The 23,570-nt window shown below is 39.2% G+C and overlaps 1 protein-coding gene across 2 annotated transcripts in view; it reads right to left on the bottom strand.

Annotated features, from left to right (window-relative positions):
* KDM5A (lysine demethylase 5A) overlaps nucleotides 1-23,570 on the bottom strand; it is a 50,282-nt gene that overhangs the window by 8,867 nt on the left and 17,845 nt on the right. For both annotated transcript variants that reach the window (XM_062010168.1, XM_062010177.1), the window contains exons 9-24: nucleotides 22,943-23,062; nucleotides 21,792-21,950; nucleotides 20,043-20,224; nucleotides 18,154-18,316; nucleotides 17,210-17,329; nucleotides 15,811-16,005; nucleotides 15,504-15,685; nucleotides 15,098-15,222; nucleotides 14,692-14,842; nucleotides 11,699-11,816; nucleotides 8,142-8,497; nucleotides 7,495-7,633; nucleotides 6,378-6,557; nucleotides 4,731-4,892; nucleotides 3,125-3,676; nucleotides 2,288-2,431 (exon numbers count right to left, since the gene is read on the bottom strand). In XM_062010168.1, coding sequence (XP_061866152.1) covers nucleotides 2,288-2,431; nucleotides 3,125-3,676; nucleotides 4,731-4,892; nucleotides 6,378-6,557; nucleotides 7,495-7,633; nucleotides 8,142-8,497; nucleotides 11,699-11,816; nucleotides 14,692-14,842; nucleotides 15,098-15,222; nucleotides 15,504-15,685; nucleotides 15,811-16,005; nucleotides 17,210-17,329; nucleotides 18,154-18,316; nucleotides 20,043-20,224; nucleotides 21,792-21,950; nucleotides 22,943-23,062 — 3,048 coding nt within the window. The remainder of the gene's footprint in view (nucleotides 1-2,287; nucleotides 2,432-3,124; nucleotides 3,677-4,730; nucleotides 4,893-6,377; nucleotides 6,558-7,494; nucleotides 7,634-8,141; nucleotides 8,498-11,698; nucleotides 11,817-14,691; nucleotides 14,843-15,097; nucleotides 15,223-15,503; nucleotides 15,686-15,810; nucleotides 16,006-17,209; nucleotides 17,330-18,153; nucleotides 18,317-20,042; nucleotides 20,225-21,791; nucleotides 21,951-22,942; nucleotides 23,063-23,570) is intronic.

Here is a 23,570-nt window from a genome sequence, read left to right as displayed (position 1 = left end):
AGCATTAAAAAAATGAAACTGAGCAACTTTGCTATTTCTTTTGAACTTTGCAGCTTCTAGTTTAGACACAGAGAATTTCATTGCCTAGAAATTTATCTTCCACTGCAAGCACGTTAGCTGAACTAACAAATGACACCGCTGATCCCTATGGCTTTTCTTTGGAAGATTTTATCTCTAGGTTTTTAACAATACACATTGTGACGGACATCCAGATCAAAAGGGTTAAGTAACAGATTTTGAAATCGTTACAGAACCATTAAAACCCTCAGATACTGACAAACATATGCCATCTTTCTTGACATATGTTTTACCACAGCCTCAGAAAATGCCACATCTTTCAGAAACGCCTTATGACTCCTGATGCAAAGAACAGTTTGGAAATGTTTTTTTTTATGTACATATAAAACTAACTTAATTAAAAGCTGTAACATTCAATTGCAATGTACTCTCGTTGGCATTTCAAATGGGACTGTGAGATAAATGCTGCTTAAGAAAAAAAACACTAAAAATAAAGAGAATGAAGAAATCACACTCAGAAAATTTGCTGTCCCTTTATAAACCAGAAAATCTGCCTTAGAAGAATTTACACGAACATACTGTCTTTTAAGTTAGCATCTTTTAAGTTAACAACATTGCAAAAAGAAAATGCTGCAGAAGAAGACACACTGGCATTGCTTTTGTTGTCTCTATGTAATCAAAAGGACAAAGTGAAATACATCACAATGAAAACAACTGATTATCTCTACAATTGCCCTTTTTATGTGACAGCTCTTCTCCAATTAAAATATTTCTAAAATTCAACTGCAGTTAAAATTTCTAAAGTGAATTCAGACAATAAGCAAGTTCCTTGATGACACCAAACTGGGAGGACTGTCTGATTCCCCAGAAGGCTGTGCTGCCATTCAGTGGGATCTCGACCAGCTTGAGAGTTGGGCAGACAGGAACCTCATGAGGTTCAACAAGGACAAGTGCAGAGTCCTGAATCTGGGGAGGAACAATCACATGCACCAGTACAGTCTGGGGGTCGAACTGCTGGAGAGCAGCTCTGCAGAGAGAGACCTGGGAGTCCTGATTGATAATAAACTGAACATGAGTCAGCAATGTGCCCTCGTGGCCAAGAAGGCCAAAGGCATCCTGGAATGCATCAAGAAGACTGTGGTCTGCAGGTCAAGGGAGGTTCTTCCCCCCCTCTACTATGCCCTGGTGAGGCCTCATCTGGAGTCCTGTGTCCAGTTCTGGGCTCCCCAGCTCAAGAGGGACAGGGAACTGCTGGAGAGAGTCCAGTGCAGGGCCACCAAGATGATCAGAGGAATGGAACATCTTTCATACGAGGAAAGGCTGTGGGAACTGGGGCTGTTTAGTCTGGAGAAGAGGAGATTGAGGGGTGATCTTATTAACATTTATAAATATCTAAGGGGTGAGTGTCAGGAGGTTGGGACATCCCTCTTTTCTATAGTAGCTAGCAACAGGACAAGGGGTAATGGGATGAAGCTGGAACACAAAAAGTTCCACTTAAACATAAGAAAAAACCATTTCACTGTGAGGGTGAGGGAGCAGTGGCACAGGCTGCCCAGAGGGGTTGTGGAGGCTCCTTCCTTGGAGGTCTTCAAAACCCACTTGGACATGTTCCTATGTGACGTGATCTAGGTGAACCTGCTTCTGCAGGGGGGTTGGACTAGATGATCTCTAAATGTCCCTTCCAACCCCTACTGTTCTATGATTCTATGAATAATTTTACAACACCATCCAGGTATCTAGTTCTGATTATTTTCACACACTCAAAAGTGAACAAGCATTCCTTCCTCATACTTCTATGAAGAGAAAGGCATGGAAATGTGAAAGAAGCTCTGGCACCATTAAACTTCTTACAGGGCATGCAGTTTTCAAAGACTAATTTTTTTCTAGTAGGAAAAAATGTTGAAGAACTCTCCACACAGATACTTAACTCATATTTATGATTAACGGTATCTCTGAATGGGTCATAAAGACAACATTCATCCGTTGTGGTATTACAAATACAAATCCCTTGAGAAGTGTATATTTTTCCCTAGCACTAAAAAGCACCTTCAGAAACTCAATCACAGGACATTTGGAAACTTTGAATAAAATCACTGCTAAACTTGCCAGCAGTCCAGAGCTGAGACCTTCACACAAAATTAAGAAGTACCTGTTCTGCAACAGAATGTACAGAGACTGCTTGAGATATGAAAAATATTCTTAAATAAAGTAATAAAAAACAGGTGTTCTAGAGTAATGCCATGTAGACAAGCCACACCATAGGATTTACCTTTATGTCATAGCCATAGGTCTCCCTGATGTCTTCATCGGAGTCTGTCTCTTCGTCATCATAATCCAACGTCTGCCGTGGGGATGAGGACACACTCCCTATCACTCTGTTAAAGGCTGACTGCTGGAAACTAGTCAAGTGTCCCTAAAAGAAAAACAGAATAAGGGAATAAAAACAATAGAATTTCCAGGAAAATCTATTAAAAAAGGCTGAATACTGACAACGAAAACAACGGTTCTTTTGGCCTGAGAACTACCTGGGAAAACATCCACGGAAAAGGTTGCATTACATGTTATATCCATGATTGTGAATAATGGTGACTAGAAAGATCTAGATGCTGCCATTTAGTGACAAATTATAGCCTGTGGTTGTACAAACGTCTTCATCTCAACATCACATGATTAGTGGTCTCAATCTCAAGATGAAGAGGTCACCCATAAAAGTACCACTGTTTGTACATAGTCCTCACTGAAATTTACTAACAAGACACCAAATGCCATGAGAAATGATGAACACTGAGACCTTCAATTCTATCATGAGAAAAGTGGAGTTTGGACACCAAAGTAGCCACTGCTTTACATATCTTCAGGCACCTAGTCCGCTGTTACATCTAAATCCAAGTTTCTTCCCAGCAACTTCAACAGTTGCTGTTGACAGTGAGTACAAAGTAACAGGCCTGTCCCCAGAGCAGCCTGTCACTGACTGAAGCCGGCAATCGCCTGAGGACCAGTGAAGTAAGTAAGTAATTCTCAGTCTTTACCTGCCCTCCCCTCCCCACAAAGCTTCTCCATAAAAGATAAGACACTTTGACAGGCTGAAGGAGAAGCACATCCCTACCTGTAGATCTGGGTTAGCTGCTGCTTTCTGTAGCTCCGCACTGATTATCTTCTCTGTTTTCTCCCGTGCTGCCTGCTCCACCATTCGCTGGCTAAGCACAGAAAGCTTAGCCAAAGCAGAGGACAATTCATCAGTGGCCAAAGCCTGGCGCGCTCGGTCCTGCCAACTCATGGCACGTTCTGTCAGGCACTGCAACGCCTCTCCTTCTGGCAGCCGAACCGGCAGTTTCTGCAGGGACACCAGCAGAGACAGGATTGTCTCAAGCCGTGGCCTTCGAGATCTCATGCAAAGTGGACACAGAAACTTCACTTCTTTGGCCTGCCAACTAGAGCCCTTCTTCTGAGCACTTGTTTTGGGAAGGGGCACGCAGCTGCTATGAAACCAGTCTTTGCACAGCTCACACTGGAGCATGAATCCACTGGCTGTTTTGCGACAGATACAGAATTTGACTTCTTCGATCCGATCCACCATAGTCATCTTGGCCAGGTTAGCTTCCCTGAGAGCATGCATGGCTTCAATCTCCTTCTGTTCCCGCTCCTTGAACACAGCCACCTAGCCGGCAAAGACAAAAAACAGTTCATGACTTTCATAGCTAAGATAGATTGCACTTTATCAGCAACATAAGGAGGAAAAAAAAGAACCCGATGTCAAGGGATCTTCCTAGTTAAACTAGCTCAAAATTAAGGAATTGTGTGATCTAGTTAAAGCTTTAGCTACAATACCTCCTCCTCACCTACTCATTACTCCTGAGTTCTTCTAACAGAGATTCTATGTGAGCTTTACATAATCTTCTCTGTATCTACAAAGTTTCTTAAGTTCATGATTAAATCTGTCATAACGCCACCACAAGAACAGGATTTGACTTCAGGAAAGAAGTCAGACTCAGTTCCAGCCATTCATCTATCAAGACAATGCAGCTCAGCACTGTTGCAGTACTGACACAGCACAAGGAGAATTTGAGTGACCGCATAGCTCCTGAAGCAACTTTTATTTCCTCAGTGTGCCCATTCAACTATGACAAAACAAAGGTAAAATAAACTGTATATATGCCGTGTTAATGAGTCTGCATATCTTTTCTTTGTTCATGGAAAAAAGGCAGTTAGAAGACAACAAATTATTCTGATATCTTCATCAACACCCTCCCAACACCGAGGAATCAAACATAACATTTACCCCCGGCCAGTTTCTATGATCAAGCATTTACATGCTACCCTCAAATCTACCTAGTCAGATATATCTTGGTACTGTTTAAGATTGAAGTCATGCATCATTTCACATTATTTTGATAGGATTTTAATAAATGTTGAGAATAGTAAATGACTAACTACATATTTTTTTATATATATATATATATATATTATATATAATCCAAGAGCATTTCTTACACACAGGCCAATATATATTACATACCAGCACTTATATTTTGAACTGTGCTTCCCTCTACCTCTTCTACAATTAAGCCTGAACTATATTCTTGTGTCAAACATCATAGTATGAGGTATTTGTTTGTGAGATTCATTTATCAGTTCTTCCACAAGATTTCTACACAGATCACAGAAAAATTAAACCCATGTATCAGGAGACACTACCTTTCATTGCTCCTTACCACAGCTGCAGTGTCCCTGGCCTCCTCCAGCCCATCCTCCAGTTCACTAAGGGATTCCAAGTCAAGATCTTTCTCCTTTTCCTTCTCCATCAACTCCTTTGCCCTCTTCCTCCTATTCTTACTGCTCCCATAAACACCAATATCAGTCCGAGGGCTCAGAACCTGTAACCACCAAGGAAACATACACTGTCAGAGGCAAGGATGCCAAGAACAGAAAAAAGTTCTAATCTCTGTTACAATTTCAGGGACATATCTGAGGATCTAATGAATGAATTGCAACAGAGTCATGAGAGAGGAAAAAATCCTATTCAGCAATCTAACACCTTTGACATCTGACAATTAATGCTAGGAAGAGGAAAAAAACAGAAAAGGATACTCATATGTATGGGATTTGAATGTCATCAGTACCATTGTAATGTTGCAGATAGACTGGAAAGCCACTGTATCTTCATGATTAAATTACAAAGTTTAATCAGATTAAGCTATCATACACGTAGCTAACTGAATTACATATCAGTAGTTTAGGGTTCACTTCAAGTGCCTTCATCAATTGCAAATCTTCAAGATCTGCCATAATTTCCTATTTATATCAGCAACTAGGTGGCTAAAACAAAACTGAAAAATAATGGTATAGGCTTCTTAATGGCAAAAATGAGAGGCTGAAAGGCCGTTTTAAGAAAAAGAATTACATTTTAAGTAACCCTGATTATTTGAAAAGCATATCTAAATATAATACCTAGCAAACTGGGGAAGTTCAACTTGATACATTTAGGAAAAGAGTCAAAGGCAAAACCAGAACAAATTAAATAACCAGTTTGATAAAAAAATATAGTGAAAAAAAGTCTACACTTAGAATGCCTCATAAACTGAACAAAAATCAGTGTGATGATGTTGCAGTAGAGGCAGATCCCATTGGGAAACATTAAACAGCAGTATTTCCCTTTGAGATGTAATTATTGCACTTCCCATAGCACTAAGGAAGCCATAGTGAGAGAATTCTCTCTGGTTTGGGTTATCACACTAGAAGTGATGACAAATTGCAGAGAAAAGCAACAAGGTAAGAGTATGAAAAATAAAGTCTACAGGAAAGTGTTGAAAGAACTGGAATTGTTTTCCCTAGAAAAGGGAAGCCTGTCAAGTAGGTATGATAAATCTTCAAACACATGAATGATTTTTTTTTTCTTTAAAACAAAGACAATGACTACATTCATTGAAGTGAAATAAACAGTAGCTGACTTCTTTTATAAGCTGTTTAACTGTAAGAAAAATGATCTAATCTGTTCTCTTAGAATTTAAACAGTGGAACAAGGTAAACATTCATCAATTAAAGACAGCTTCTATGTTGATTTCAGGCCTACATTTCTACACTTAGATAAAACAGGCAATTCTTTTCTTTCCCTCCTCAAAATGAGAGTTTAAATTGACTTCTTCAAGAGTAACAGTTGAGGTTGTCTGAATACAAAGCAAGACTAACCAAACATGGACTTTTTGCCTTCTTTTCTGCCCAGAAGAGCTGAAGTTTTTTATTGGATTCTATTATCAAAAGGAGCTGTAATCTACTGTAACTGAACCAGTTGCTCCCTCCAGACAGCAGAGTGCCATCAAGATGAGTTTCTGAAGGCTGACACAGAAGCGTTTGTTGCTCACCTGTAACAGACTGTAGCTTGAGTTCTTTTTCAGGAAGGTCCTTCCTGTGCGCTCTCTCCAGGCCCGTGCTGCAGCTACCTGTGACTCCAGCTGTGGCAGGGCATCCAGACGCACTGGGATTGGGCGGCCTTTGGCAGATAAACTCTCCAGCTGCTCCAGGTAGGCATAATTGCTCCCATTCTGGGGTAAAAGGAATTTTTCTAAGCCAACGATTCCACCATTTTATCGGTGGCCAGCTTGATTTCAAGCCATACACTATCTTATCACTGACTAAAACAGAGTTCCATAGGAAAGGAAAGGAGGACAAGGTTCCAATCTTACTAAGACTTAAAAAAACCTCTCTTGTCCAGTTTTTAACAGTCACTACTGACATAGCCAGCTGGCTTAGGGAGTAAGACAACACTCCATTTCTAAATGGTTGTCTTAAATGCTGTCTGCTTAGCAGCAAGCTACCGTATCTGAGAGTTGTAGAGGGGCTGATATAAAATCAGTTGGGATTCTCACTTCATTTCCCAACAAATACCTGATATAAGAATAGCAGTTGCACTCCAGAGATCAACACCTTGCAATATCACAGAAGCCATGTCCCTTTTGGATCAAGTTATGTGGGTAGACCAACAGAAGGAGAGGCTACTGAACTGGCAATGTCACCACTTCATCTGGGATAGAAAATTTCAGCTATCAGTGACATTAAATCTTACACCACTTGGGGGAGGAAAAAAACCAAACAAAACCCCATTCCCGTAGCCAGCTCCGAAACTGAAGACCTGTGAGCAGAACATCTGCTGCAGTTAAGTATTTCCAGTGACAGTATGCAGAACAGTTTTAATACAAAAAACCCTTTGAGAATTACATTTGTATCATAATGAATTTGCCTGCTTTTACATCCCCATGAAATGTGTAAAAAGAAAGGAAATAGAAATTGGATAGCCAATGGGGAAACGGCACCACAAGAGGGAAAAGAAATTTGAGCACATGAACTATGCTAAGCACATTTAACAGCTACAACAAGGCTTCGCTTTAGGTCACCTTTGTGGGTAGACAAGCTAGGAATAAAGAACGTATCTAAATAAAGGGATGTAAGCAGAAGATTCCAGTCCCTGCTGTAACCCCCTACCTGAATGGCCTCCACTTTGGCTGTCCAGTCTCTAGCCCGCTGCAGGGCTTCTTTCAGTGCCAGCACATTGGGCAGGTAAGCAGGGATGTTCTTTGCTTCATTCACGATGCCCTCCAGAGCCATCACACTTTGGCGTGGTCTAGAGTAAGAAAAACCCAATTCCAGCCTTCTCTCAAAATGCCAGTCAACTAAAGCCATAAATTTGACAGGCTGGTGATGCAAATTCATCGCTACATTGCAATGTAGGATGCTATGGCTCTATTATTGGAGGGTGCTACTGGCTACTAAAGAACAGGAGAGACGAGAAAGCTGATGGACTTTGCACCATCAAGTTCAAAAGGACACAGCATGAGAACTCCTTTAACATGAAGGAAGCTGTCTTGTGTAGCACACTCTGTGTTTTCTGTAAAAGGGGATGAACAGCAAAGACAGTAGCAACACTCAGCCCTCCTGCCACTGTGCAATGTGACAGGGAATCAACCTCAAATCCAAATCTTGAGCAACCAAACTGCTGGGAGGTAAAAAAAAAAAAACAAACCAACCACACTACAGCTTCAAAGCTCCTACTTTTTACCACACTCCTCAAGAGAGGCTGAGAATCCCAGAAATGTGTACCCTCTAAGGACAGTTTGTAAAGCAACACTCACCTGGCCTGCAGGCAGACCTTGGCTTTCTCCTCCCACCTCTCCGAGACTGTCAGCAGCTCCTGCAGTTCAGCCATGGCTTTCTCTACAGCATGGTGCGGTGCCAAGCCCACACCCGAGTCTATCAGCTTCTTCATCACATCCAGGGTGACCCTCTGAGGGTCCAAGAGGGTGGACCTCACCTCATCCAGCCACCGTGCCTGCTGCAGTTCTTGCTTCAGCCTTGGCAGTTCAGGAAGTTCTACATAAAGGCCAGAGCCCATGTCTATCAACTCCTGCAGCTTGGAAGAGTCTGGGATCTCATCCATCATAGCTTCCTGAGCACGCTCATGAAATTCTTCCACATCGTCAAGCAGATTCTGAAGATACAGAAGAAATCAATTTGGAAAACACGCCCATACAATCAAGAAGGAAAGTCAGTTGGGACTTTGTATGTGGTCATAACAATTAGTCAGAGCTTCAACACACAATGCTAGCTATTCATCACAACCGTCAAGATAGGAAGTAACAGAAGCCTAAACTCATTTGGTGGCCTAATGTCTCACACACTAGGTGTATTAATTGCATCCACCTCTGCACTTCAAATAGTACAACTGCAACTGACTACAGCTCCCAACAAAACAGAATATTTAAGCATTGCCCAGTCAACATTCATTTCTAAATGGTAGGGGGAAAAAGAGATTTCTGCAAACAGATTGTCCTTTCAATCTAATACCAGGGGCATTACAGTAACGATGGTAATACACAACAGAACAAAACATGCTGAGGAGAAAGAACAAGCCAGGGTTGTACAAGTACGTGAATACCAAAAGGTCATTAAAATAATGACAGTCGAAATTGAAATTACTATTTCCTCAAGCAGGTCCATCGCTTAAACACATCAGGGTTTTACTGCACAGAGAAATGAAAATGTAAAACCCTCCCCAAAGGAGGCAATTTCACAGAAATCCAACTGCACTGCTGCAGTTGTCCTCATCTTCATGTTTTGGCACTGCAATGAAAAAAAAATCAAAGACAGCAAACAGACGGGAAAGAATCTCTGCAGGAGATTAATTCAAGGACATTCAACTGGTATACTCCATTGATTCACTCCAGAGTTTCTTGTAAAAAGACAGATATTTTTCTGATAGCAAGTCAATGGCACAATGAGGAGCAAAACCTGCATTTCCTAACCCTTAGCTTACCACCTGTTTTGTCTGATGCTGCTTTTTATGACTGTCTAGAAGCCAGAAGGCATTTACGGAAAAAGTACATGATCCACTTTATAAAGATTTTGATTTAGGGAACATATGCTGAATGCTTCACAGTGACAACAGTAAATTATTACAGTTTAATAATTGTAATGCCTTTTGTGTTAGAAAATACTCATTATCTGACATAACTATTTTGCAATTCACTACAATGGATAATTGCATTTAAATGACATTGCTAAAAGTCAGTGAGTGCTTAGGCATAAATGATTACTATCTGATTTCATTCAGAAACTAAGAGACTATGGTTTGCAACCAGTAAAATGACAACATTTTCTTTATTCCAGTGATTACGTTGAGGCTTCAAGAACATACACACACACAGACAGAGTAGTCAAGCAGAATCAGTTTCCTGAAACTGGAGGTCAGGGGAAGGAAAGACTAGTTGGGACAAAATCCAAATTAAAACTGTTAAAAGTTAACTGTATGCCCATAGCTCTGTCATCTACAAGCTATATCTTAATTAGAAGCAGGTTTTAAATACATTAGAAACAAAAAACTCCTTTGAGAACAGTCTTATAGGTCTATAAATAGATGATAAAATTACATGAATAAATATTAAGAAATATTTTTGATTTATATGCGGAAATATTATCATCATATGAGGATGATAATATGCTTTCCATTCTGCTGCTGAGAAACACATTAAAGAACATCTTTGAAGGATAAAGATTACTGTCAACAGGCCAGGAAAATCTGCATCCTGGTGTCCAATTATTTTCTGAAGATATTTTGTTTTCAGCAACAATATGCCAATATCATAAAGGTGATAAGAATGTGTAGTATTTTAAGACTCTCTGTGATATAACACTGAACTACCATGGAAAAGTTAATATAGAACTCATGAATGAAGAAGGACATTAATACTAGTAAACACTTAGGAAAAGGAGACTTCTCATGCAAGAATGAGTTATTTTTACACTATGTTTGGTTATGTAGCAGTAGCTGCACATATGGTAATGTTTATTATTTTAGGACCTCAATCTAGCACTATGGAACACTCTTCTTAAATCTGTATCAACAGAGAATATGTGGTTGAGATGTATGGTAACCATTTATTAAGAACCTTTTCTCAAGGTGAAAAAGTCTTTATTAAGGATGTTTCTTTAAAGAGTTTTCCAGAAGTCTGTTAGTAGGCAAAACACTATTTAATATTTCATCATCAGTGACAGGAAAACAAATAAAGATTGCTGGTGAAAACACTTGCTATGATACAGACTGCCAGAGTGATAGACGATAATAGCAGCCAGGGGAATTGGTATGATCTGGATTACTTAATAAGTCTAGATTCATTCAAAAACAGGTGCAAAGAGATATATGAAGGACAAGAAATGCAGACCGTGGATACAGATTAAGGGGGCTGTAATCTGGAAAGCAAGGCTGAGAAGTGTTTATAGAACAATGGCCAATGTGGTACTGCTTTCTCTCTGTCCCAAAGAAGCACACCAAAAAAACCTTTAGAAATTTCTACAAAAATAGATGAAGGTTAGGATTTAACCAGGAAATCCACCACTATAGATTCCATGAATGGTACTTGAGTAAAAGTAACTGGTTCAGAGAGATAAAACTGGGCCAGGTCACTTGGACAGTAACAGGTGGGGGGGAATCTTTTTTTTTGGTTGAGCTACATACAGTGAGACCAGCACATCTGACACCGCCCTTCGCAATAGGCACCTCAAAAAGCATATACAGTCACGTAAAGTGCTCCACTCATTTGCCTAAATGCTGCCCACCACGTACAATACCCCACAGCTGCACAAAAGCTAAAGTATTCCTCCAGAGTGGCAACAGAGGCCAGGTGGAATAGCTTAGAGCATCTCACAGGGTACTAGATATCCATACCCAGAATAACAAACTGAGCCTTACATATTCATCTGTTATGACTACATTAACGTAGAAGTACAAATGCCATCGTTGGCCATTTAAAGAGACATGCTTGCAAATGAGCAGGAAATATTCTACCATTTCACTGTAGACATGAAAATGTCATCACCAAAGCTTTAATGACACAGCAAGATTGCCCAGCAAAGCAAGGAGACACTAAGATAGATGTATCCAGAGTCTTTTACTTCCTTTCTTGAGGCTGCAGATATTATAGCAAAGCAGCTGTTTGTTTCACATTAGAAGCAAGAAAGGAAACATCCCATTCAACCCATCTTTTCCAGTGCAGGAATGATTCTTAAAGAAAAAACCCTTTCATCCTTTACAGCAGGCAACATTATCTGTTTAAAAAAAACAACAACAAAAAAGGAAGACTACCACAAAACCAAAGTAGAAAGCATATGATCTGAGGAGCAAATGCATACTTACCTTTACTTGTCGGGCCTGGCTGATAACACAGGGCAAGCTAAACAATTGCTGTACAAATGCTTTAAGCTCCTCCATCGTTAGCTTGGTCCGTGTTCTTCCACTATCTTGGCTCTGTCTGCTGTATGAATTAACATAATTAAACAATATTAGGTGAGAGATAAGATGATAATCCCTGAATTTACTCCCAGTGACAAAAAGTTATCAACATTACTGAAGTTGCAAAAAAAAAAATTCAGCACTCGAGAATTCAAAAAAACTCAAACTCTGCAAGAATTCTAAAATCTTGAAAAGCAAACAAAGTATTTTTTTAAGCATCTTCAAGAGAATTTATCCTGCTTTTCAGAAGTAGGAGTGTCTAGATGACTTTCAAATTGACTTTGTTCTAAACAGGTTAAAAGAACATAGCCCCAAAACAGAAACAAGCTCTGAAGAGAAGTCTTATTTTCTAGAGTGCTCTCTTGCAGCCAGAGAACAGCTAAAAACAGCCTTGCAACAGAAGACAACTGCTATTGAGTAGGGCATGTTCTGTAGACAACTCCATTAAACATCCCTCCAAGCAAGTACAACAAGCCTGCTGAATGCAGTATAAGACTTAAAAGTGACACAAGGCACAACTTAAACACTTGCAATACATATCACTGGCAGGCACAACAACTTCACAGGCATGACATTTAAATACTGAAGAGTTGTTCCCTGTTAATGAATCCACGTTGTATTTATTCAGAAACATTTTAAAAACCCAGAATCGAATTTTTCAACCTATGGGCTTAAATATAATTGTAAAAATAAAATGTAGATTAAAGATCAAAACACAATTACACACTACCTAAAACTCATAGGGGCAAAAAGAACACTGCAGGCTTTGACTTGAGAAAGGGCAGAGGCTGCACTGGACCTGCTGTGCCTCCAATACTCCCAATGCAAGAGTGAATGGGGTGCAGCATTCCCAAGAGACATCAAACCAGTGCAAGAAGGCACGTGCTCCGAACCATCCCCCTGGCACTCTGTCCCTAGTACAGCATAAGATGCTGCAGAAAAAAGATACCACTGCTCTTGCCTATGGAAACTCACAACTTCCAACAGTGGAGAAAAGTATGGGACTAGAATATCGGGCTACGTGTTACTTGTTTTTCAGGTTTATATATGCCTAAGGGATAGATTTTCTTTTGCTAGACTTGACCATGAGTTTATTGCTGCTTTAATTCCTCCCAAATTGTTCAGTTTTAATTTGCTTTTTTAATAACCTTATCCTTTGTGCAAATGTGATCCTTCTCTATGTATTAAATATGAACATAAATATTAAAGAAGCTGAACATGACCTCTCTATTTATATTTCCTAACACTGTTGATCAAAGAGGTTTCTTTCTCAAACCTTAATTTTTGAACATACTGCTATTCAGCATACGACAGCCCTCAACTGTATATACAAGTCTTTTTTGCCCCATAGAATTATTTCAGCTTTAGATCAGACACACCATTGAAAGCTGTCATATCTTTTTATCCCTTGTGTTTCTTGGAGTAATGCCAGAAATCCACCAAGTAATTAGCTGAAAGCAAGTGTGTTGGGAAAAGGCTAATACACTTCAACAACAGGAGCAGGAAGCAGCAACAGAGCAGGGACATCTGGGAGCTATCATAATAACTGAACTTCACTAAGAACAGGGCATCATAACCCCTGTAGTACTTCTTCCCTCATCCAGACCAGAGTTCTAAGTGACCAAACCTCATGGTAGTGGAATCCTTCAAGCAATAAAGAACAAACAGGAGAGCCTTGTTTCCGCTTCAAATACAGCAAAAATGCCTCACTATTCTATAATAACTTTCCAGTTACACTGGGTATTGTACTTTGATGTGTGGTGCAGCTGTAACATTTAAAAGTCCAAATTCAATTATGATATGCATTATGACCTCTGTGGCAAAGTGGGATATTGTAATTAACAAGGTATTTACTTTTTCCTTGTAAAGTCTTAAGTTATGCACCAAAAATACTCATGGAAAAAGCCCAACCAACTGCAGAGTCAAACGTTATAGTCAACACAGAAAGCACAAGCTATAAAAGTTACAACTCTGGGCACAAGAATTAGTGTGACCCAATGAAAGGACTTTTATTCAGTGCACAGAATGCACAGGAGAGAAGGAAGAACGTTTTGCTCAAGGCTCATGCCAGCAGACCAATGGGACACATCCAGTAGATTGCTGAGGTAGGGCCAGGAGACAAAATAACATGCAGTCACAGGCAAAAGCTGGCAACGCTAAACAATGGGAATGTATACTGCCAGAAGACATTGAGGCAAGTCATCAGTTTGCATCCACACATCACTGTCAAACTATGGGCTGTTTCTGCTCTCTGCACTGTTCTGCTCCCCAAGATCCTTTTGTCCCAGTCAGTGCTGGTAAGACACGTTTCCTTTACACCTTCAAGTAAATCCACCAGCATCACAATACATCCTGCAACTTGAGAACAGCTAGCAAAATCATATGTATTTTTTGAGAAATGCTGTACCAAAAGACACAACTGCACTTGCCTGGTATTTCTGACATTTCAAGCACTTCTCTTTGCAATCCAATGTTTTGACACTTTCTTTTCGTAGCTCTAATCTAAGTACTTAACCATGTTACATAAAATACAGACATTCACGCCAACACTTATTTTCATTACTTTTTTTCCTCTAGTTGTCTCTCTCTACAACTCTCCTATGCATTCAGAGAAATATGTGATCAAACACACAACTTCTCCAAAGGATTTCACGTTTCAGTATATAAATCAGTTGAAAACAGTATGTTTAACACACTCCAACCAAGTGCATGATTTTGGCCCTTTGTGTCACTGTATTGCCTCCTCTCTCAATGACTCACAGGACTAAGGGCAGGAATATCGAAAGAAGTTCGTAGGCAGCGAGACCTCTTATAATATAAGAGGGTTCTTATATTATCAGGTCTAATAAAGTAGTAAAACAAACAGATGGAAACTGTTGAAAAAATGCCTGTCCTACCTGTGTTTTTGTTTTTTGCTCAGAAGCAGCTGTGCTACTGAAGCACAGGTCTCTGCTTCTTTCACAGCATCTCTGAGCCTGCGGAACAGATCATTCTCTGGATATTTCCTGTCTTCAGCATCCTCCAACATGACTCTCAGCTCTATCACATCTGTAATAACAGCACATCAATATTTTTTATGTAAAACAAAAGAGATTTTAGACTGCTTCAAAGACTTTTAGTCAAGGTTCCAACAGGCTAGTTCAGTTTGAAATGTACAATGAAGAGCTGCATTACGCTCTCAGATTAGCTCATTTCTTTTTTCCAATAAACAATGCACAGTGTTTCTCTCATTAAATGAAAACACAGAACAAATAAGAGTGTAGGAATTTCAGGACACCCTACTATGAACAACAGAAGTCTAACCTTTCTTGTGGTTGAGATTGGCAGACAGAGCCTCTGTAACTCTACTGACCCAAGTGTCGTAAGACTGTGCTCTAACTTTCACTCCATACAGCAAAGAAGGAAGGTCTTCTAATGGGTACCGGTACCTGGAGACAGGGAAAGAAAACACAGAAAGAGTATTAATATCTATATAAAAACCAGGATATTGCTCATAATATTTTTATAGATACAAAAAGGTCAGAAAGACAGAACATGTATAATACTTGCTGTCTTGAAAACAACAAACAAGTAAAAAGGATATAATTAGTCCTTAAATAAAGGAAGATAGAAGTGTGGCAAAACGCAGTATTTGGTCACTGGTCTCCAGCAAACTACTGGATATGGAAGAAAAGTGGAGGGGAATAAAAAGAAGTAAACTCCTGTGTACCTTAGACACTTCTTCTGCATGGGACACGGACATAAGTCAGATGGATGGTATAAGCATACCAGACGCTCAGGATTACAGGAACATGTAAGAGCTGACAAGAAGCACGTGGTTCTGCAAGCTGTGCACTGACGCTCATCATCTGGAACCAGTTCAAACACCTCTTCTTCAGACATCAACACTCCCTAACACAGAAAAACAACAACAAAAAAATAATTAAACACTTGCTAAAAAACCTCTAATCCAGGCAGGGGGAGTAGGCTGAAACTAAAGTTCTTTTGCAAGTGAAGCAAGAGTTATCGTTTATTACCATCTGTACAACAGACTCCCTTAACCGTGTCTCTTCCTCTATCATTAGAGTCATCTCCTTGCAGACCATGGCAGCCAGTCCAACATCCAAGCACTCTGGATCTGCAGCCATCTTGAAGATCAGCTCTTCATGGGAGAAAACGCAGTGACGCCCCAGCCTTCGGTAATGACTCACACACTGACGTCCAATGGGAAGCTACAACAAAATGACATGTATCATCCTGGGAAAAAGACACTTCAAAGGGCTCTCTTAGCTCCCTCATTCCTTCCTTTCACAAAACCTAGGAAAAGACTGAGACTAAAAGAGTTGTATCTTACAGGACAGAGCCAATTAGAAAAATCTTAAATCACGTCACAGATGAGGGCAAAAAGGATATGAATGTTGGGAGAGCATCTGCTATAACCTTATAAGCTTAACTTTCAGACACAAGATTTGTCCCAAGCTCTTTTTACTTCCAGTGGAAAGAAACTGTCACCAAAAAAGAGTTACATGGTCTAAGCTAACATGAATAAATTGCCCTCTGGATATTACCATGCTTAGACACAGACATTTAACATGAGATGCCTAGAGCTAACCAAAATCTGTATTGCTTAATTTGTGCCTTTTAAAGCAAAAAGTATGAAATGCTAGATGAACTCACTATGCAGATTTCTGGTCACATTTTGCATATGCAAAGTAAATTTGACAGGGTTGGTGTAAAAGTTTAAGCAGTTTAACTTTAGCAGTTTTTCTCAGAGGCTATACACAGTTACATCATGAGCACAGGAGGAAAAAAGAACACTGACACATTGTCAATCTTGCAGATCATTTTCTGAAGAACGAATAAAATTCTCTGATTAAGGACTAAAATTCCTTTTAGAAGGTAACAAAAAAGAAGTTAGAGACAGTCAAACTACAGGTGAGATCATAACTTCCAACTGTAACCCCCTACTAGTTATAGGATACACTTTTAACAACTTACTGAAGAATCCACATGGCATGGCTGTTAGAATAAGCACTAATATGACTAAGAAGTGCAGTGAGCTAGCATTTAATAAAAGACTATTATATGCCTACCTCCAACATTCAAATTGAAACAGTTGTACATTAGTCTTTATCAAATTGAGAAATTCATCACAGAAATACTAGCTAGAGGTCCAGTGAGATGCCATTTTTTGGTTAGATCGACACTTTAAAAGGATTTGCAAAAATTTCAGTTTTAAGTTGCTTAAAATTATGTGCTTATCAAAAATATTTTGTGTATGGAAACTCACAGTAGTCTTTAACTGTTGCACCAGGAACTATAAACATAAAACATACTATGTAACTTTAAAGACTAACACAGGCAAGTGTGTTACTAACACACTTCTTGCAGAGGTCACCTAGCAGACACACAGAAATTATGTACAAAAGAACAGACCCAGTCAGCAGTGCAGAAGTTCACAGCTTCAGCAAAGTTATAGCCCTGGTTAAATCCAGAGTGATAGGCACGAGGAAAAGTCACAACAAACTCGCCAGCACACTGATTGGTCCTGTAAACCTAATACAAGTGAGGATAAAGACAAAAAAAGAGACAAAATATGAAACTTGCCACAGAGTTTAAGATATACAATTATAAGACATTTGAACACCCCTTTCTTTACCTATAGAACACTATAGGCAATGTAGCGACCTCAAAAGTGGTAAGGATTGGGTACTGTCCTCAAAGTGAATCCTCAATTTCTAGTCTTACTTTAAAAAGTTGAATATATAAGTCAACAGTTGAAAATTCTCTTTATGAATCCCAAAAGGGATGTTTCTCAATTATCATTTAATCCAGCATATCACAAAGTGCAAAAGCTTCTGGAAACAATTTATGGTTTGCTTTGTTGGGGTATTTGCCAGGGAAGCAATTTATCCTAAGACAAAAAAGCATATGATAGTGACTGCTGCTTAGAGGTCTGCAGTCAATTACCTTTTGGTCAAAAAAGCATTCTGTACTGCTGAGATTTCTACTGAATGTAAGACAACTATTTCACTGCCAAAAGACATTAAAAGCCTTTCACAGACAAATTTGCTGCTATGGTGTGGGTTAATTAAAATTAAATGTAACACAAAGGACACTTTCTCTGTAAGATACTTTATGTAAGAAGCCTGGCACACTCTATCAGAAGAGAATTTAAATTTCATGGTGAGTCTAGGAAGAGTTGTAGAAAACAGCTTTAAAAAATACCATATAACTAATTAATTGAATATGTAAATGTCCACCATAAAAATTCTTCAGGGCTATGCCAAACCACCATCACGTAAATCTGGCACAGAATGAAAAAAAACGAGAGCTTAGGAGTACTTATGTTAAAAGTACTTATGTCATGCGCTACTCACTGGTACACCATGTTCCATCAGCACATTGGGGTTCATAATAGTGACCAGTTGATGCAGGAGGTCCGGCTGTGACTCAAATAGCTCTGGAGCCAATTCCTTCATCACATCTTCTAGCTGCTCTGCTGCATGAGAGGGCACACCATACCACGTCTTTGGCTCTCCCCTTAACAAAACACAACCACAGTAACAAATGCATGACTTAAAAGAAAGCAGCACTGACTGCAAAGTACATTTCAAATCTGGCACCACTGTCCACAGAAGTCGAATACTCTGCACACGCACACAACTGTCTTCAATCAACAGTCATCTTCTTCAGGATATATCATTCTAATCTGAAAAATCAATTACAGTACAACACAATTCTCCACATACCTGACAGCAAATCTGTTATGACAAGCCTAACATGGAAGATAATTGTCATTTAACATGCTCTAAAGGGATAAAATGGGCAATTATTTTTCGTGAGGAAGAAGAAAGTAAGTCTAACAAACAAAACCTTGGCCATCACAGCTAATGTTTATTAAAAAAAAAGAGATCATGATACTCCTCCACTCGCTTAATTAGGCTTGGAATACTCATATTCCTGAAATCAATTTGATTGTACATCAGCTAAGCCAAGTGGAAAGAATAAAAACAAAAAGTGCAATGAAATATAAGCAATCCTTCCAATATACACAACCAACCACTGAAAACTTGAAGTAGTCCACTGAACTCCTAAGACAAAAAAATGCCTAACAGCATGAATTAGTTACATATGAGGAAAGGAAAAAGAAGAAAAGAAGAAAAAAAATAAAAGAAAAAAGACCAAAACTAAACAGAAAATTATGTGGGAATATATTATTCCAGTCCTTCCAGTCCTGTCTTTACCAAATAAACTGTAATGATCTAGTAACTACAGTGATGAGGTTTATTTTTTAATGTTCTTATGAAGAACAAGCAGTAGTTTGCTGAATTATCTGAAATCATACACAAAGCGCTATTTCACTGTATTAATAATCTTGCCACTAACCATCTCAAAAGTTAGATGAGGCACAGTGCAGCATTTTCTGTGGTTCCTACAGGCTTCAGTGACACCTTCTGGTAAGACACAGCTAGTAAAGCCAGGACATAATGACTACTTTGCAGTTGGGCTGTTGGCAAAACCCCTCACATGTCCATCTAGTTAATAGCACGCTAAGGACAATACCAGAACTCGAAACAAAATTAATTCCCCTCCCAAATCAGTGGATCAGACTTTACTAACAAACACCCTTCTCCAAATGGGAAAGTGCAGTCTAAAGGCTATCAATTCATCTTTACCAGATGCACAACAAACTTTCTATTCTAAAGGTATACTTCCTACAGCTTTCCCCTCCTTCTCCCCTGCTCTGTACACTGTGTCTGAGCCTGATCAACTGGGAAGACTGTAATGCAAATAGTTAATCTGTCATGATTCTTCTTTTCAAATACAAAAGCTGAACACCAGAAAACTTTTAGGATTGTTCCGAAAGTCAGAATTACTTTCAAAGTTCTCTGGGTCTACATAAATATGCTGCTGAACTGTCAGCTCTAATGTCTTTATAAGTCACTAGGCAGTAGCCTCCACTTTAAGCACAAGTGTACACCAACTTTAAGTCATCAAACAATGAGCCAGTGACCTGTAACTCACTCCAAAGCCAAAGCTTTCTAAGAAAACATGTGAGCCTGTAAAGCATGATTTTACAGTGATAGTTTTGGCAACATAAGAATATTGGACTGGTTAATGAAAAACAAGTGCTTAAAACACTATCTACATTCGCTTTAAATCAGCTTTTTTGGTTAAAAATGCATAGGCATTTTCAAGTAAAACTACAAATTCACTAACAGCAAACAGGGCAGTGTAAGACAAACACACAAAGGAGAGCACATACCAATGCAGGTAGTTGATGGAGTAGCTCCAGTGATCTTCAATATGCCAGCAAAATGAGGAGAAGCACATCCCTACGTATAGCCAAGGTACTTTCATGCCAGAGATATCTGCATTGATGTGAGCAAGAACTGATTGTTCTAGAATTGGCATGTTATTCAAGTTCCAACCAGAAAGTGCATAATCCTGCCCAAAAAAAAGAAATCAGAGGAACGTAAGGACATCAGCTCCAGAAAAGGAAAGTACAAAGGAAGTGATCAGCCTATCCCCTTCTGTAGTAGACAGTAGGTAATACTCTGCAACGACTAAGCATCAACACTGGGAAATGATTCCTTAGTCCGCTGCCTGACTAAGGTTTAAGGCCAGTCCTAGTATTTTGACATACATAGCCCATCATCTTTAGAACAAGGCTTATATACTCAGGCTTGGAATTTTTCCTTCCCCAAGTTTGTAGGTTTCATGCTTTTCTCATGGAACAAAATACCAGTAACACCAGCAGAAGAACAGAAGTCTTCAATAAAACTGGGTAAGACTGCAAACAATGCAGTGAATCTTAAACAAACTCTAATAACAACTTAAGACCAGCTTTACTGCAATGCGGTTTATCTTGATCTTTATATATGTTATTTATCCTCTCAAGAGAATAAATTCCTACATACTCATTTCTGTGAAGGCATCATCACCAGTTAAGTAATTCCACCTTTACTTTCAAATACAGACAATTTGAACAAAAACAAAGAATTGAAACAAACTGCCCTAAAAAGCTCACTATCATGTGTTAACATTACTTTCCACCTTAAAAAAGCTGTTAGCGGATTCACATTTTAGGTGTATCTCATAGCTGCTGAAAGGACTGGTCTCACCCACAGCTCAGCCACATATCCCTGTTGTTTCCTTTACTCTGACACTACAAAGACAATACAGTGAGTCAGAGGACCTAAGTGATCTGGTTAGGTAATAGTTTTTAAATTGCTGCTTTCATACAAATGGATCAACAAGCAGTTCTGACTCACTAAGAAGCTACAATCACTACACAACAAGAAAGGTATAGGTAGGAAGGTGTGAGTATGGGCAAAAGACAACAATAAGTGGGATTACTTCTTCCAGTAAGCAGCATAAATTGATTTGGGGCTGTGTAATCATAAAACTGTACCTTTTCTCTAATTTTGTCAGAATTTAAGCATCTAAGCAGCCAGAAAATTGATGTGCTTCAGTAAAGTCTGAGGGAAAATAGGTAATGTATTTAGCAGATGTTCTTAGTAAATTTTCCGTAATAGGATGCTTTATAGGATAGGATGCTTTACCTGTATCTTTTCATTCTTACACTATGCATAATTGGAAAAACAAGCTACATCAAATTAGTTTGTTCTACCTATTCTGAACCTCCTAAGGAGGTTAGACTCGTGTTTCTGTAGTTAACTCCATAACAAAAAGGTTCAGAACATGAAAGAAAAAAAATTCTTATCAGTTTCCTCATTGTAACAACTTGCACATCTTTGCCTGCTAAGATTAAGCAATACAAAACAGGTGTGCTTAAAACACGACAAAGCAGCTTAGCTGTCAGCAACTAGATCTGTAAAAGAACCTAAAATATCACATCAATGCTCTGTTCAAAGGGAATGTTAAGCACAAGAAAATGCCTTAAGCAATTTCTTCATGAAAAAAAATCCACGCTGATTTTTAAGCTAAATTATTAATATGAAATTTTACTCAGAGTAAACAATGGGGTCAGTCTATATATTCTGTTCCTCACCTCCTCCTCTGGCATCAGCTTTCGTCGGCCATCCTTCACTGGGAAGCCACTTCCAAAGTCCTTGGATGAGATATCAGCCCCATATTCCACGATGACATCTTCTTCTATGCTGCTCACCAATCGCCAGAATTCTTTTTCTACAAGCTCAGTGGGAACCATCTGAAAGCAGCAAAGATGTTAGGGTATGTCTCTCTTCTGCTTCTCTCACAAGTCATACAGTTTGGTCTGTATTCCTTAGTAGTGGCCGCAACGTTAAGAGAAATAAGATGCCAGATCACAAGGGATGGAATGATCAGAAAAGAAGATGAGGTTACCAGAAGTGCAGCTAAAAAGAAAGGGAGAAGGAGACAGCAGAAGCCAAACAGCAAATAGAATGAACAGCATGCAAAGTTGATAGTATTTCAGAGGATAATGAGCAGAACTTCAGAGTAACACTAAGGAAATTCAGATAAAGAATGGTGTTCAAGAGCATAGTCTTCATATATCTCATTACATCCCTGCTTCTGTATTTATGAAGCTTATTTTCCAAACAAGCTTTGTTTTTTGCTTTGCTCCGTGTCCCAAAGTTGTATCTTAAACCAGAGTCCTTAAAACGTAGAAGCCTTAGCAAGAATGCCCATAAATTACCAAAAACTCTGAGAGGAAACAGTGCAGTCGGCATGATGGTGGAATCATGGAAGTGTGCCAAAGCAGAAATGACAGTTTTAAAAATGCTGCCGATGCAGAACAAACAAAAAAACCACAACCACCTGATTATCAGATAGACTCAGTCTGTTGACTTGTCTACAAGAAAGGACTGTAACAGGGAATGAAAAAAATTACTTATCCTCTGAACAAACTGAATCAAGACAAAAGCACCAGGAAGGGTAGGAGACTTGGTTCAATCAATCAAAAAGGGCAAGAACTTGACTAGAGTATGGCTAGTAAGGTATAACCCTAACAAGCAATAAAGTTAGCTACCTGTCACAGGAACGGGGTGAAATGAAGTTGAAATGAGACCAGACGCCAAAAAGCTAAATCATTTGTTTACACGTTTGAAGCTTATGGTGCCTCTTTAAACAAAGTTAAGATGCCTCAGCAAAAATCCAGAATCAGATGAAACCTCTTCTCTTTTTCCCCTACAAGGCATCACGACAAGAGCTGAAACTTACATGGACCGGCATGTTGAAATAATCAGACTTGAAGTTATCAGCCATTTCACCAAAGCTCTGGAGAGTATATTCCCTGACAGCTTGTTCAAATCCAAAGGCCTCACGGGGTTTGTTGCATTCCTAGGAGATGGAACATAAAATATTGTTCCCTGCAGCAGATTATGACACAGTTACATTTATAGCAAAAAGAAACTAGTGTCCATCTGAGTCCCTATCAAACACAGTAAGCATGAGGTTTGAGCGCTTCTCTCAGCTAAGGAAGTCTTACCACAATGGAAACAGAACAGAACTAATTTTACAGAAGTTAATCTAACACAGTAAACCCCAGTGCTACACACTTCTGCTTTCCTGTCAAAAACTAAGTTTCACCATCTAATGCTGCCAGACAGACAGTAGGGCAGTGCACCAGATGCTTAGACAGCCATATCTCTTAGATACATTGGATTCAAACATCTACAGAATAACTGCACAAGAACAACCCTGCAAGTGCTTCAGTCTTATGAAGTCAGCAAATCACCAACAGATTTGCCACTTTGAAAGTACATGAAGAAAGAGAAAGAAGGAAATTAAAACAACACAACACAGCTAACAGACATGGTCCATCTGACAGAAAACCTCCAAGTCTTCC

Source organism: Colius striatus, chromosome 1, assembly GCF_028858725.1.
Source record: "Colius striatus isolate bColStr4 chromosome 1, bColStr4.1.hap1, whole genome shotgun sequence".
In the NCBI taxonomy this organism is placed as follows: Eukaryota; Metazoa; Chordata; class Aves; order Coliiformes; family Coliidae; genus Colius; species Colius striatus.
This window is presented reverse-complemented; position numbering and strand designations above follow the sequence as displayed.